This window comes from Patiria miniata, unplaced genomic scaffold, assembly GCF_015706575.1.
Source record: "Patiria miniata isolate m_02_andy unplaced genomic scaffold, ASM1570657v1 HiC_scaffold_25, whole genome shotgun sequence".
NCBI classification, from domain to species: domain Eukaryota; kingdom Metazoa; phylum Echinodermata; class Asteroidea; order Valvatida; family Asterinidae; genus Patiria; species Patiria miniata.
This window is the reverse complement of record NW_024037064.1, coordinates 2422320-2436532: the sequence shown is the minus strand read 5'-3', so window position 1 is coordinate 2436532 and position 14213 is coordinate 2422320. Positions and strand designations below refer to the sequence as shown.

The window sequence follows — 14213 nt, the reverse complement described above, 5'->3', positions numbered from 1 at the left end:
GTTTACCTACATTTGCAGAGTGGCACCGAAAGTCTCAAGGGGGGGGGGGGGGAGGGACATGCAGTGGTACTTGAAAGTCTAAACTAGGCCTACATGCAATTCTAAATAACATGCAAAGGTTGTCTAGACATACCCGGGAGCTGCCTATCTAATTCGAAGGAGCTGTGCGGGCTGAGCGGGCTGCTGATCGTGCTGTTTCTTGGAGGACTTTCTTGCCCATGTGTCCCTCCGATTGCACGACATCCTTCAGGTAGCATGATGTGAAAGTCAAAGGATTTTTCCAGCAGGCCGCTTTCATAATCTCTGAAAGAGGAACTCCAAGCAGATGGGCCCATGAAGTCGACATGCTGCGTGTCTCGTGGGCTCCTGATTTCGATCCTCGATGTTCGGGATTGCATTGTATGGTCACCGAAATCCATCGAGCGATCGTGGTTACAGAGGCTTTGTGATGAGGCTGGATGATCGTAATAAACAGTTGCTTGATGTCTCCTCTGAGGGGCTTGGTGCGAGCAATGTAGTACTTGAGCGCTCGCACGGGGCACCACCATTTATCCTCTGCTACTGAAGAGAACGATGTCAAACTTGGTACAAATATGTCGGGTGGTGAGAAACCCATTGATTGATTCTTGGTGAGAAAACCTACCCTTGGAATTAGTCGTACACCGCCAGGTTCCCATCGAATATGGCCCGGTTCCACTGACAGAGCATGGAGTTCGCTTCTGCGGTGAGCTGTAGCTGCAGCCAGTAAAAATGTGGTTTTAACTGTAAGATGATGAAGGGACGAATTACCTGCTGGTTCAAACGGAAGTTTGGAGAGAGATAACAGGACGGTGCCCAGATCCCATGATGGTATCAGCTTCCTGGTAGGAGGCCGATCATTAAACATACCGCGAATCATGTGAGAAATTGATGTATTGGATGAAGTTGTTGTGCCATCATGGAAACCCTGATGAAGGACACCAATAGCTGACCTGTAGCCCTTAATTGTTGAAATTTGAAGGCCTGAATTAAAAAGGTGAAGAAAGAAATCCCCAATCGAGGTTACAGATGCAGAACGGGGATTGACAGCTCTCTCCTCGCACCATTTGGTGAAGTGGAGAAGTCTACTATCATAAGTTCTTCTGGTGGATCTCCGTCTGCTCTTGGTTGCCAAGGACGTAGCTTCCTCCGAAAGTCCAGCTGATTGGAAGGAGACTTTGAGAGCATCCAGGCACAAAGATGGAGAGTGGATGGATCCGGATGCAGAATGTGAGACGCGGGTCGTGACAGGAGGTCTGGCCGGTTGGAAAGTATGAGGGGCGAGTGAACCAGGAGATCCAGAAGGCGAGGAAACCATGGCTGTCTTGGCCAAAAGGGAGCTATGAGGACTACTCTGGATAGCTCTGTCTCTATCTTTGTCAGGACCCGTTGAATGAGAGAGATCAGGGGGAAGGCATAAGCATGCATTCCTGACCAGTCGAAGCTGAGGGCATCTACCTTCCACGCCAGAGGATGAGTGTGACGGGTGCAAAAGGTTGGAAGCTGGTTGTTCAGGTGAGATGCGAATAGGTCCACATGTGGAGTTCCGAGTACGTTGAAGATGTGTTTGACTACAGGAGGGTGGAGAGACCATTCTGTCGGAGAGATGCGACCCCTGGAAAGGGCGTCGGCGAGGATATTCTTCTTCCCGGCCAGATGGGTTGCTTGAAGAGATATTTGATGAGGAATGCACCAGCTGAGTAGCTCCCAAGTGGCTAGGCAGAGAGACGGAGAGTGAGTTCCCCCCTGACGGTTGATGTAAGACACTACCGTGGAATTGTCTGACTTGACTACGACTAATTTGTTGAGGACTTCGGACTCTAGGGAACGTAAAGCCTTGTACACTGCCAGGAGTTCTAGGTGATTGATGTGAAGTAGACTCTCTTCCATCGACCATGTGCCGGCCCGTGATAGATAGTCTAAGTGAGCTCCCCAACCCAGAGTTGAAGCATCTGTTGTGAGGATAGCTGCTGGAGAGGGGCGAGGGAACACGACTCCACATAGGAGATTGTCCGGAGCTAGCCACCACTGTAGCTTGTCGATAATTAAGTGAGTTACTGGAACCATCTTTGATAGAGGATCCTTGTGAGGGCGAAAGTGGTACAGGAGATGAAGCTGTAAGGGACGCATGTGCGTCCTGCACCAGGGAACCGAGTCGACAAGACTTGCCATGAGGCCCAGAAGGTGGAGCCAAGCTTTGGCTGGGAGGATTGGAGATGACCTGAAAATTCCGATGTAATCCCAGAGTGTCTGACATCTTTCCCCCGATGGCATCGCTCTGCCTGTTGTCATGTCTAGAACTGCTCCAAGATAGGTCGGTTGTTGAGTTGGAATCAGAGACGACTTTTCGACATTGATGATGAAGCCGAGATTGAGAGTAAGTTGAACGGTCTGTCGGAGGGCATCTACCGTGTCCTGGAAGGTCGGACCTACTATGAGCCAATCGTCCAGATACAGGAATATGTGGATCTGTTTTTTGACGCAAGAAAGCTGCTACTGCTTTGGCTATTCTTGTAAAGACCCGAGGGGCTGTGGAGAGGCCGAACGGTAGGCAACGAATTTGGTACCCGGAACCCTGGTATAGAAACTGGAGAAACTTCTGATGATCTGCGTGGATAGGTACATGAAGGTAGGCATCCTTCAGATTGATGGAAGTAGCCCTCCAATTACTTTACAGGGACTGGAGGACCGTGGAAAGAGTCTCCATGCGGAAGTGTTTGGGTTTGCTGTAACTGTTGAGAGGTCGTAGGTTGATGATGGGTCGCCAATCGCCCGACTTCTTCGGCGCAAGGAAAAAGGTTGAAGTGACGCCAACAGTGGACCCCGTTGGAAGCAGAATGATGGCGTTCTTGTCTTTCAGAGAGATGATTTCCTTCTCCAACGCCGCCCGGCGTGCAGGATCTGAGGGAACAGGAGTTGGTCGTCTTGGAGGTTGTAGAGGAGGGTTGCTGGTGAATTCCAGACGGTACCCTGTCGAGATGGTTTGAAGAACCCAAATGTCCGAGGTTACGTGAGACCATATCTGACTGAACTCCCCAAGACGACCACCTACTGGACCCGAAGCTGGAGGGATGAAAACTGTGTTGTAGTCAGAGGCCCTTGTTACCTCGCGACCCCAGGGACTTGAAGGGACGCGAATATCTGGGGGGCTGTCTCCTGGTGTAGCGGGAGGAAGACGAAGAAGCCTGATGCCCCTGAAACTTGGACTGGTTGGAGCCCTTGTCGGTAGAAAACGGGCGTTGATTCTTCTTGCTGGGCTGACTGGGGACAAATGTAGAGGGGCGTTAGGCTGAACGCCGACGAAGATCGAACTTGTCTTCAGCTTTGAGGCGTTTGGCTTCATGTAACATAGTCTCGTCGAACCTGTTGTCAAAGAGATCACGCCCAGCCAGGGGAAGGTCTAGCATGCGATCCTTTGCCCCAAGTGAAGGGAGAAACAACTTGTCTACAACAAGGGAGCGTCACAGCAACGAAGTTGAAGCAAAACCCAAACTAAATTCCTTGAGGCAAAAACTCAGACAATCATCCAAGAAATGGAACAGTTCAGGTATCTTATAAGGCTCACACAAGGAAGGATCTCCATAACATCGAGCAAGGGTATCCGATAACAGGATGGAGAAAGAGGCCACTTTGGCCCCTTGATGCAGATGGCTATCCAAGTAGGCAAGTCTTTTGTCAAGTGCTTTCGTCTTAGCATCAAAAGTTTGCTTATTAGATTGCAGATTTTCACGTCTCAGCAAGTCTTTGGCCTCAGAAGACAAGGAAGGGGTAGAAACAAATCTATCAGTGTCCACTTTATTGGTGTTGAACATGCCTGCAAACCTGCTCGGTCCCCAAGAGAGAGATTGCTTGTTTTGCACCTGACTAAGGGACTCATTCATAGAGTCAGCACACATTCTATCAATAGGAAAAATGGGCTGCGAAGGCTTAGATTTACAAGTACCAGAATCTCTGCGATATGAAGGTCGAGTAGATTCGCCTGGGGAAGGGGGTGGAAACTGAAGGATCTTACCCACTTCCGTCATCGTAATAGCCCGTTGGACATTTGAGAGAGTATCTTCGCCACTGTCTGGCCCGAGGAAAAAGAAGACCTTGAAGGAGATCTAGAATGTGAGTGTCGGCTTCGATGACCAGAATCCGACCGTGAGTAATCGCCGATGTCGATCGTCGGAGTCCGAGCGGGACCGCGCACGAGACCGGGAACGGCGCCATGAATCGCGGCGTTCTCTCCCCGCCCGGCTGGTGTGTTCACCGAAGCGTTGCGTAGAACGGAGTCTGTGTCCTGTGAAAGGTACACCATGATCTCGCGGAGAAGAATTACCCTGATAAGGCGTGTAATGGTGTGAAAATCCCATCGGAAAAGTCTGGGGATAAACCCGTGGGTCGTAGGCTGAAACACTGAGTGGATACGGAGTGCGAGTATTGTGGTCGAAGTGACGAGGATCGTTCGGGAAAAAGGACCACGTACTGTGAGGCTCCGAATGATGAAGAAAATCTCGCCGAGATTCGCTTGTAAAACTAGGTTGAAAATACGAACCCGTAGTATGGCTGACTGAAGATGATGGTGGTGGTGGTGCCCCAAGCCTCTGTGACCTGGCGGGGCTGGTCGGATTACCGAGAGACCTTTGGGTTTCGAACGCCAAGCCCCGCCGTCCCGCCTGCACATGCGAGTCGACTTGTTGTTCCGAAGCGTGCATGTGCTCCTGCAGACTGCCGTAAGAATGCGGGATTTGTCGGGGAGTGGCCGTAATTCTCATTGGAGAATTCTTTGACCCTGGAGAAATTCCAACTGCCGAACCCGGGAGGTTGGACCCAGTCGTAGCAGAGGAATTATCACGCTTGGATTGAGTAGAGGGTGACTTTCCGGTAGAACGGCTTGAGACAGTTTTCTTTTTGGTTTTGGCGGAGTCCGCCATATTGTAATCACAGCGAGAACAGCTAAATATTGTACGTCTTTACACTACGCGTCGCTGAAAAAACTAGGACGAGCTATTACGTTACAGGGTCCTTTGTGGGCGTGGGGCATGCAGTGGACAATGAGGGTGTGGCTTGGGCGCTATTCTTTTCAGCGAACGTTTGTGCGCATGCGCGCTGATATGCAAATGTAGGTAAACAGAGGTGAGGTATTTTCTGTAATGGAAATCTCATGCTATTCCAACCATTAACTCGATCACTGAGGAAGCAAAAAGATTTCAACCTTTCTAGAAATGCCTTTGTAATTAGTATAGCGACCAATTATAAAAAATTTAGACACATAAATATAGGGACAGTCACTAGAACGAAAAGGGTTAATAAGTGCACAGGTGTGCACAAGGTCACGTGTAGGGTGATGACAAGTTTTAGGGCTAAAAATATGAACTGTTAAGGTCAAAATTATTCAAAATTGATGTCAATACTGATAATCATTTACGCCTATTGAAATTTACGTACATCACAATTTCTTTTTAAGTTGAAATTTATTTGGTGTTCCCTTTCAAATGTCCTTATTAGGATCAAAATTTGGTAAGTAATAGAGATGTTAGCCTTGAACAAACGGTAACAAATGTGTTTTATTAATTTCAGGTATACTGTAGTAGGTAGTAGTAACACAATTTTTTTTGGGGGGGGCCAAAAAAATGTTTGTTCCCCCCAAAAAATGGGTCAAGAAATTATGGCGTGGGGTTCGGGGGCCCGCTTAAGGGCCCCGAATATTTTTTGGATTCTAGATGCTCTGTGGTGCAATCTGAGGCAATTTCTGACCACTTTAACCAATGTTTTTTGGAGGAAAAGATGGTGGTGTACTCATTGCCTCCCTTTATTGCGATGTCACATACAAAAAAAAAATATTGGTTTCGTTTTTTTTTTTTTTGGGGGGGGGGGGCCATGGCCCCCTTTGGCCCCCCCTGGATCCGCCCATGGGTTCCTTTTATAATAACACACCCAGCTATTTCGATGGCCATAAAAAACGGTGTTTTGCCTCGTCATGCAATTATCTGTACCATGGCTACTAATGTCATGAAAATAACAATTGATGTGGTTCATTTTGAGACCTACCTTTCAAGTCTTCGACTATGTCTGTTTTGCCGATCTTCATCAGAGCTGCACATAACACGTCCCTTTGTTTGCGCCTCCATTCAGCCAGCATGTTGAAGATCTGGTTCTCCGTCTGGCCTGGGTCATCCATCAAGATGTGCTCGATCTCTGCAGCGCTTAAACCGAGATGTGTAGCCAGCCTCTGCCATTCAGAGCCAAGCCTTTCAGAGATCTTGCGTAGAATGGTGTCACTGATACCTGCAAACAGACACAAATCTATTTAATACAGTAAACAACGTTTCTGTACAAAAACTTTGTGATGTTTATTACTTTGTTCAACAGCTGTTTATTGTAAACAAAGCTTACACTTATGTTCAGCACATGTGGCAACTTTGGACACTTATGCAATTCTCTTTCTGATTCCATTGATTCTCTCTGTCTCAGATCAGAAGAGAAGAACGCTGAATCACGGTGATAAGTTGGTGCACATGCAGTGTTTGTTTCTTGTGTAGACATTATGAAAAATGTAATACTTATTAGTGTCCAATCAGCCTTTGTCCACTCATAAAACGTTTTATCCGGCAAAACGGAAAGTTAAGAAGTACTTTATTAGGCTTTTTAACTTAGGCCAAAAAAAATAATACTTCTGCTTCCGGTTACCCGACCGACCCTATTTTTTAGGATGCGACCCTAAAAATGTTATCGGCAATTCCCCCCCCCCAAAAAAAAAAGATTGAATAAATAAAAATAAAAACCTGTTGTCTTTTCTGTCTTCACAAAATACCTCTCAACAACCCTTTCGCGTCACAACAATGCTTGTATTTATTTGTTTTCTTACTAACATTCAGGGGTTTTTTTCAAAAGAGACCTCCGTTATTTTTACAAATTTGCTTCGCGATATAACTGCTTCGCAATTCTATGTCACGATGACTATAAGGAAAAATTTCGATATATACGAAGTTCACTAATTTTCCTCTGTATTGACTAACAAGCCCCCAGATAGCAATTTCATGTCATCAAAGTCAATTTGAGCAGTGAGAAAATACAAGCATTTTCTTAGAAAACACTTAGAATTTTTCAGTCCAATCTCATAGGGTTTGTACACAGGGTGTTGAATGAACTTCGTATATGGAAATCTTTCCGACTATAATCACGTGCGTAAACCTAGCTCAATGTGACGACGACTGGTTCCCGCCGCGCCGCACAGGGGCCAATTTAGAAGACATGATGAAAATGCGGTAACCAGTCTGTGGTCTGTGCACGGCTATGTGATCGATAGTGCTAGCATGGCTATGCATTGCAGGCATGTGCACTGTCAACTGGTTGGATTCGACATCGTAAAAATGCCAAGAAAACACCGATGGTGAAAGAACATTTTTGCAACTTAATTCACAGAATTGATCTAGCTTTATATCTGTGTATGTATTTTCCCTGTTCAAGAGTTCATTTTGAGATCGCACTGCTCGTATTTGGAGTGATACAATGCAGCGTGTTTCCCGAAATTTTCGACCGTAAAAACGAGGTCTGTTGGCCACGCGCCACACATGCACAGTGCATCGCACACTTCGGAGTTTTGGCCAGTTTCCCGTCTTGACTAGCGTTGTGCATATGGTGCGAACGACCTGCATTTTTCATGATTTTTTAAGAATTATCAAACGTAAATATGTTGACAATAATTAAAGTAGGTTTTATTCACTTTTTGTGGCCATTTTGTGTTTAGCTTTCTTAGTGCAATGGAAATAGTTCAGTCTAAAACTTTGCATATAATTGAATACCCCATTCAATCTGCATAAAAAAAATTTGGCAACATTTTTTTTTCCGACCGATCGACCCTATTTTTGAAAGGCATGTAATCGGAAGCAGAAGTATTTTCTTTCGGCCTTACCTGGAAGTTCGGGATGCTCTTTATCCAAGTTTGTTTCTAAAAAGAAAATAATATGAAATGTACCTGCATTTGCCTTCACAGTAAAAATAACACTGCACTGTGAAAAGAGGCATACAAATCAGAAGAACGCAAAATATGGCTCAATAGGTCAGTTAACAGAGCACTGGAACGGTGATTCAGAGGTTGTCTGTTTAAATTTCACTCTAGTGAATTTCTTTACAAATCTGCTTAAAAAAATCAAAGACAAAAAAAACAACTTTTTCGTCAATGTTGCTGGACAGAAAACAAAAAATAAACAAATTCTCATTCTGATTGTTATTGATTGCTGTGTCTCGATACCTAAAACATGAAATTCAGACTACGGGTTGCTGTTCAACGAAAACATTTCCAGCGCAACGCACTGTGAAACCTGAACTTCCCCATATACGTAGTGTACACAAAGCAGAAATACCATTGGTGCATATATATAATTAATTAGCCAATATTCCAAAACCCTTTGACCTTTAGTCATAAATTTCTTGGGTATGTTCATATTTTCAGGATGCATGTACCAAGTTTCAGAATTTTTTTTTTCATGACCCGAGCTGTCCTGAAAAAAGGCTGTGTCACTTACCTGAAGCGTGGGGAGGCTCAACATCCAATTTTCTTTCTGAAATAAAATAATGTGAACTTTTTTATGCATTTGCCTTTACAGAGTAAATACCACTGCACTGTGAAAAGAGGTACTAATAAATTAGGAGAGGGCCAACAAAGGGCTTAATAATTCAGTTCATTCAGTTAACAGTGTTTCGGAGGTCGCATGTCTCAATAGTGAAATTCTTCATTAAACCTGTTTTCTCCATCATAAATAAATGGTAATTTACACGGTCAGGTGTAGGGTCAAGACTATTTTGAGGGCTTAAAAAACATGAAACGTTCAGGTCAAAATTCAGGTCAAGTTATGGTATTCGTATTGGGGGCTGGAAGGAAAGGCCCTGATTGAGGTTGTCCGGTTGGGTTCACCACCAGAGATGTGGCCGAATATGCAATGAACACGGTACCACCTTGGTTACGGGGTGGGACATTGACATTGAAAAATGCATTGACAAACATTGTCGATTCGCTCTTGCGTCAGGTAAGCCGTGCCCCTTTGTAGATCGAGGACAGCACCTAGGTATGTGGGCCGTTGAGATGGGATTATCTTGGATTTGGACTCGTTGATGAGAAAACCCAGGCCTTCCGCAAGGAAGGCCTGGGGTTTTTTTGATGGACTGCAGCTGCTGCCTACGATTTGCCGATGATGACCCAGTCGTCTAGGTACATGAACACCTGTAGACCTTGACGGTGGACGTTGAATGGAACCCCTGAGAATCTTCTTCTCGGGTTTGTAAAATCCTGATAGTGTTCTTTGTTAGCAATGCTGCTATTTCGTCCTCGAGCGCTTGGCGTTTGAGTGAATCGCCGGGCGGTCGAGTCCGGCGAGCGGGCATGTGTGTCCGACAAAGGGGCACTCGTGAACTCTAGGCTGTAGCTGAGTGAGATGGTGGCAAGTACCCACTGGTCGGAAGTGATTTGGTCCCAGGACCCAACAAAATGGGCCAAACGGGCTCCCACAGGTCCTGTGATGGAGCCCGTCGTTGGTGAGCATAGACACTTCCATCAGCCGAACTGCTGCCGGGGGCAGTGGTCGAGGCTGAAGGGCGGGAGGTGGTTCGTGTATTTGCAGGACGTCGAGCAGTGGAACAAAAACTACGGCTTGATGGCTGTGGCGGAGGACAACTGGGTCTGAACGGCTGGGAGGCTTGAAAAGAAGAGCCAGTAGCCAGTGAGCACTGCTGGGAGCCCCGGCCTCTGGCTGCAGGTAATACTCAACGGGGCTGGGGAGGTGGTTTGGGATGAACCTTCGCCAAATTAATCTTCTCCGTAGCCTTGATACAATCAGCTTCAGCCTGCATTCGAATCTGAAACTGGTCTGCAAAGAGTTCTTGTCCTTGGAAGGAAAGGGATTCGAGACAGTTAGGAGCTCCATCGATGGGCAGGAATATGGCATCAAGAATTGCTGTCTAGCGTGTCTCTATGCTGTGACGACAAATGCGAGTATTACTTCACTGAGAACTACCAGAAGTGAGTGGTCCAGACAGCGAAAGTTGGAGCCTAGCATGTCTGTTGGGATGGTTGAATCAGCTTGACATCCCTGAAATAAAAAGTCGGACAGCAGGAGCGAAAACGTTGTATGGGTGACACCCAGACGAGAGGCGCAGTCAATATTCTGAAGCGCCTTCTCATTACGGTTCTGAGCAGTGTCTCAAAACAAGGATGTAGTCGAGGCCCAATGACCAATGATGGCCCAATGACCTGATGAGTTGGAAGCCAGTTTAGCGAGCACGTCGTCAGCAATGGTAGGCGTGGTAAGGTACTGGGTCGTCTCGTCTGCTGGGAAGGAGTACAAACTCGGGCAACGAGTGGGACGACGCACTTCGGGTTGGTCAAACACAGACCGAATCTCTTGAGAGCAAACCTGATTGAAGGGAACCACCTGGGGTGTGATCGGGGGTGACTTGTAAGTCAGGAGCCGTAAGTCGTTTGAACGATTCCAGTTGTGTAGAAGATGAGGGCTTTACAGGTTCAGGGAAACCCCAATACATACACCATGTCTCCTTGTACCAGGCGATAAAGCGTGGCAATGGAGGATGGTATAGTTGTGTCCTCTTCTTTATCGGCTTCCCAAGGCGAGTGAGAAGAGGCAATGTCGGGATCCTCATTTGAAGGTTCAGACGGCAAGTTGACAGGAACGCCGACACGACTGGAGAGGGGGGAGGGGAGTGGCTTGCAACTCGTGCGACACTTGTCCCATGTAAAGTCTCACTCGCTCGGTACAGCAACACTGCCGTGAGACAATGAAAAACTGCCAGTTAAATAACAGGGTATCGCCGGTTAAATAACGCCATTTGTTTTGAAAACGAAAACACCAAATATTGGGTGCAGTGTGAAGGATTATTTAAAAAGCGAGTATCACGCTGACTGGTCGGTAAGTAGAAGCATAGAGTCGGGTGAGCAGCGTGCAATTCGTGTGACGCTCCCCCCTGCAAAGCCTTGTCCGTTCGGTACGGCGTGAGTGACTTTCAGCCTGAAAAGCCTCACGGTCAAACGGTTGTGAGGTACGAGCTTATACTAGTGAGTAGCCGGCAGCCTGGGTAAGGCCACACTTGCTCCATACGAAGTAAGCTACTTGCAGGCTGTGCAAAGCCTCGCTCGGTGTGTACGGCATGCACTACTTGCAGCCTGTGCAATGCCTCATGCACAAGGTCTCATAAGAACCGTGTAACCGGAGTGAGGGACCGTAATGACCATAATGACCAAGAAATATCACGAAAAACCAACCTGATGTCACAAAAACTCACTCAACTTGTGTAGAAACAATAATAGAAGAATAAACTATGAACTTAGTATAAAAATTGGCTGAGGAAAAATTTACAAAGCGAGAGCTCTGTAAATACACGTCTTTCACACAACACCGCTAAGAGAAAAGAGAAAGTATGGTGGGCGGGCCCCAAGGTACTAAGGGTAATAAATCTTAGCGTATGGCCGGCGCCCTCCAGGGAATAATGCATATGTATTAATACTCTACAGCTAAGTAGAACGCAGTAGAATGCAGGGTTTACAGGAAAAGTTTGTGTCTCACCTGGTCCTGGCTGTAGTTGTGGGGGTGGTTGTGGCGTTGGTTCCTGCTGAGAAGGCCCTGCCTGCGGTTCCTGCCGAGTCGTTTGTTGGTCATCCCTCGCTCCATCAGCCGGTAGTTGTTGAGTTGGAGCTGCCTGCGTGTCTGGTGCTGTGCTTGGACCAGGGTTAGTTTGTGTCCGTGGCGTTTGTGTCTCATTGTCTCTTCGGACTCTCTTTGCTGTTGGTTCTGGCTGATGCTTGGAAGCCTTCCTTTTGTCCATTTTACCATTCAGTGCCTCTGACACGAGCATAGTTTATTTGCAGACAGCTTCGTTAGTCCAACCCCAGTAATAATCCTGTGAGTGCAAATTTCAATCAGGTAAAATCACAAAATGGATGCTATTGGTCAGTCAATCGGTCTGTTGGTCGATCAGTTGGTTACTATGTCAGTTGGTCGGGCAGTCCGTTGGTCAGGCAGTGGGTTGGTCGATCTGTCATTCAGTCGATCAATAGGTTGCTCTGTCAGTTGGTCAGTCTGTCGGTTGATTGGTTGGTCAGACGGTCAATCAGTCAGTCGTTTGCTCTGTTGGTCAGTTTGGTCGGTCGGTCACCAAGTCGGTCAGTCATCCAGTCAGTCTGTTGGTAGGTCGGTCAGTTGCTCTGTCGGTCAGTCGGTTGCTCTGTCAGTTGGGAGGTTGGTTGGTCGGTTAGTCGATCGATTGGTCACTTTGTCGGTTGGTCCGTCAGTCGGCCAGTCAGTTGGTCGGTCGGTCAGTCAGTCTGTCAGTAGGTTATTTGGTCGGTTGGTCAAGTGATGGTCAGTGATGGTCAAGTTGGTCAGTTGGTCGGTCGGTTAGTCAGTTGTTTATCCCAGCAGATGGCAATCCTGGGGTACTTGCATTGTTGGCCTTTTATCCCTTTTCTTTAGAATTCACTTCTGTGGTACAGTTTTTCAAAGGAAAAATTGTGGGTAACGAGTTGGCATCTTTGTTCCCTTTGTGTGCAGTACGCCACAAGTAGCGCTGGTAAGTACGGTTGTTCGGTCAATCGGTCAGTTGGTTTAAGCTGGCACTTTTAGTAGTATAGCATCAGGGGGACGGGGGTTCAAACATCCCCCCCCCCTACAAAATAGGGCTGGGATGAGGGAGGGGAAAGAAGGGACGGGGCTACAGCCGGGGATAATGATCAACGTGCAGATTGTGCTCTCTGCAAATGGCCAGCATTTTGTTAACGCCCCACCCATGAAAACAATTCTCGCCACATGTACATGTACATGTACGTGACTAGCAAAACTTTACGCCATCTTAATAATAGAAGTCCAAGTAGTTTTCACTTTGAGCATCTTAAAACTTGAAACTGGAAACCCAGTTTATGTTATGAATCACATCATTCAGTCAAAAAGGTTTAAACAAAGATGTACATTCCTAATATCAGCAGAAAGGAAAATATTGCAGTCATTAATAGACCTATTGACGTCATGCTTTATTTACATGTGTGCTTTCCTATGGGAGCCAGGTGGGCACGAGAGCCACCAAGCTCCCATAGGAAAGCACACATGTAAACAAAGCGTGACGTCATGATGTCTAATACATGCAGGTCTATTAATTCACTCACCTTTAACCCATGAAAGGCGTTACTCTGTAGCCGACTGTGGCAGTGAAGGAGTTCACACGTCCATTACTGTTTGGATATCAAGACATAACAGTTAACTTTGTGTAGGAAGGAACTTAAACCCTATTTTTACAACCTGCATTGTGCTAAATACCTCTAAAACAGCAGTGTTGAGGGAAGGGCATCCCTGCCCATATTTCCCCTTCCTAGTTAACCCCCATGCTCCGTATCAGAGTCTGAATGTCCATACTCATTATTTGCTGATGGTACATTTAACACAAGAAACTGTCTGGAAGGGAATTAACCATGGCAACACATCAAACTTTGGACAACCACATGCACACCCGCCTCCCCACCCTCAAGTGTTGTAGGATTTAGCCCCCCCCCCCCTCCCCCCCCCCCCATATACCCCACTGGTGTCTACAAAAGGAAATACAAGTAGGGTCACAAGAAAATGGTGAACAGACTTGATGCAGGAAACTACTTCTTAGCATCCTTGGCAGAGTCTGAACTCACTTTCATATTAGTAAAATAATTAGGGCCTACAATAGTAATTGCTGGCTTGATCAATTATTATGGCATGTACACATGTACCGGTATATGCATATTATTATAGTACACAGAGTACCCCATTTTTGTTTTCATTCCAACAGGGCCCAGAACATCCCTGTTGATAAGATTTATTGCCGCAAAGAGAAACCTTTCTTAAAGTATCCCACGTCTGTTCATGCCAATTAACTTGCTAAGCCTTGACTCCACTATATGTTAGCATACGATGTCATCTCCGTATAAAATTGCATGGCAGACTCAATCAATCAAATCAATCAAATCTTTAATTTTTCCCAACACACACATGAACATATAACTTAACACTTGAGTTATTGTGTATGGATGGATGGAGGTCTCCAAAAAGCATCAGCTTGTCGAAAGAACAATTACAATCACAATTACGATGACAGTTACAATTAATTACAAGTACAAGTACAACGATAGGAGTTAAATAACAAAAACTATTGGTACAGAGCTAGTAATACGAAATAAAACTAAA

The 14213-nt window shown here is 46.2% G+C and overlaps 1 protein-coding gene across 1 annotated transcript in view; it reads right to left on the bottom strand.

Annotated features, from left to right (window-relative positions):
• LOC119732801 overlaps positions 1–14213 on the bottom strand; it is a 37688-nt gene that overhangs the window by 9241 nt on the left and 14234 nt on the right. The window contains exons 3-7 of the mRNA XM_038206405.1: positions 13169–13234; positions 11577–11910; positions 8529–8564; positions 7916–7951; positions 6052–6288 (exon numbers count right to left, since the gene is read on the bottom strand). Coding sequence (XP_038062333.1) covers positions 6052–6288; positions 7916–7951; positions 8529–8564; positions 11577–11865 — 598 coding nt within the window. The 5' untranslated portion in view covers positions 11866–11910; positions 13169–13234. The remainder of the gene's footprint in view (positions 1–6051; positions 6289–7915; positions 7952–8528; positions 8565–11576; positions 11911–13168; positions 13235–14213) is intronic.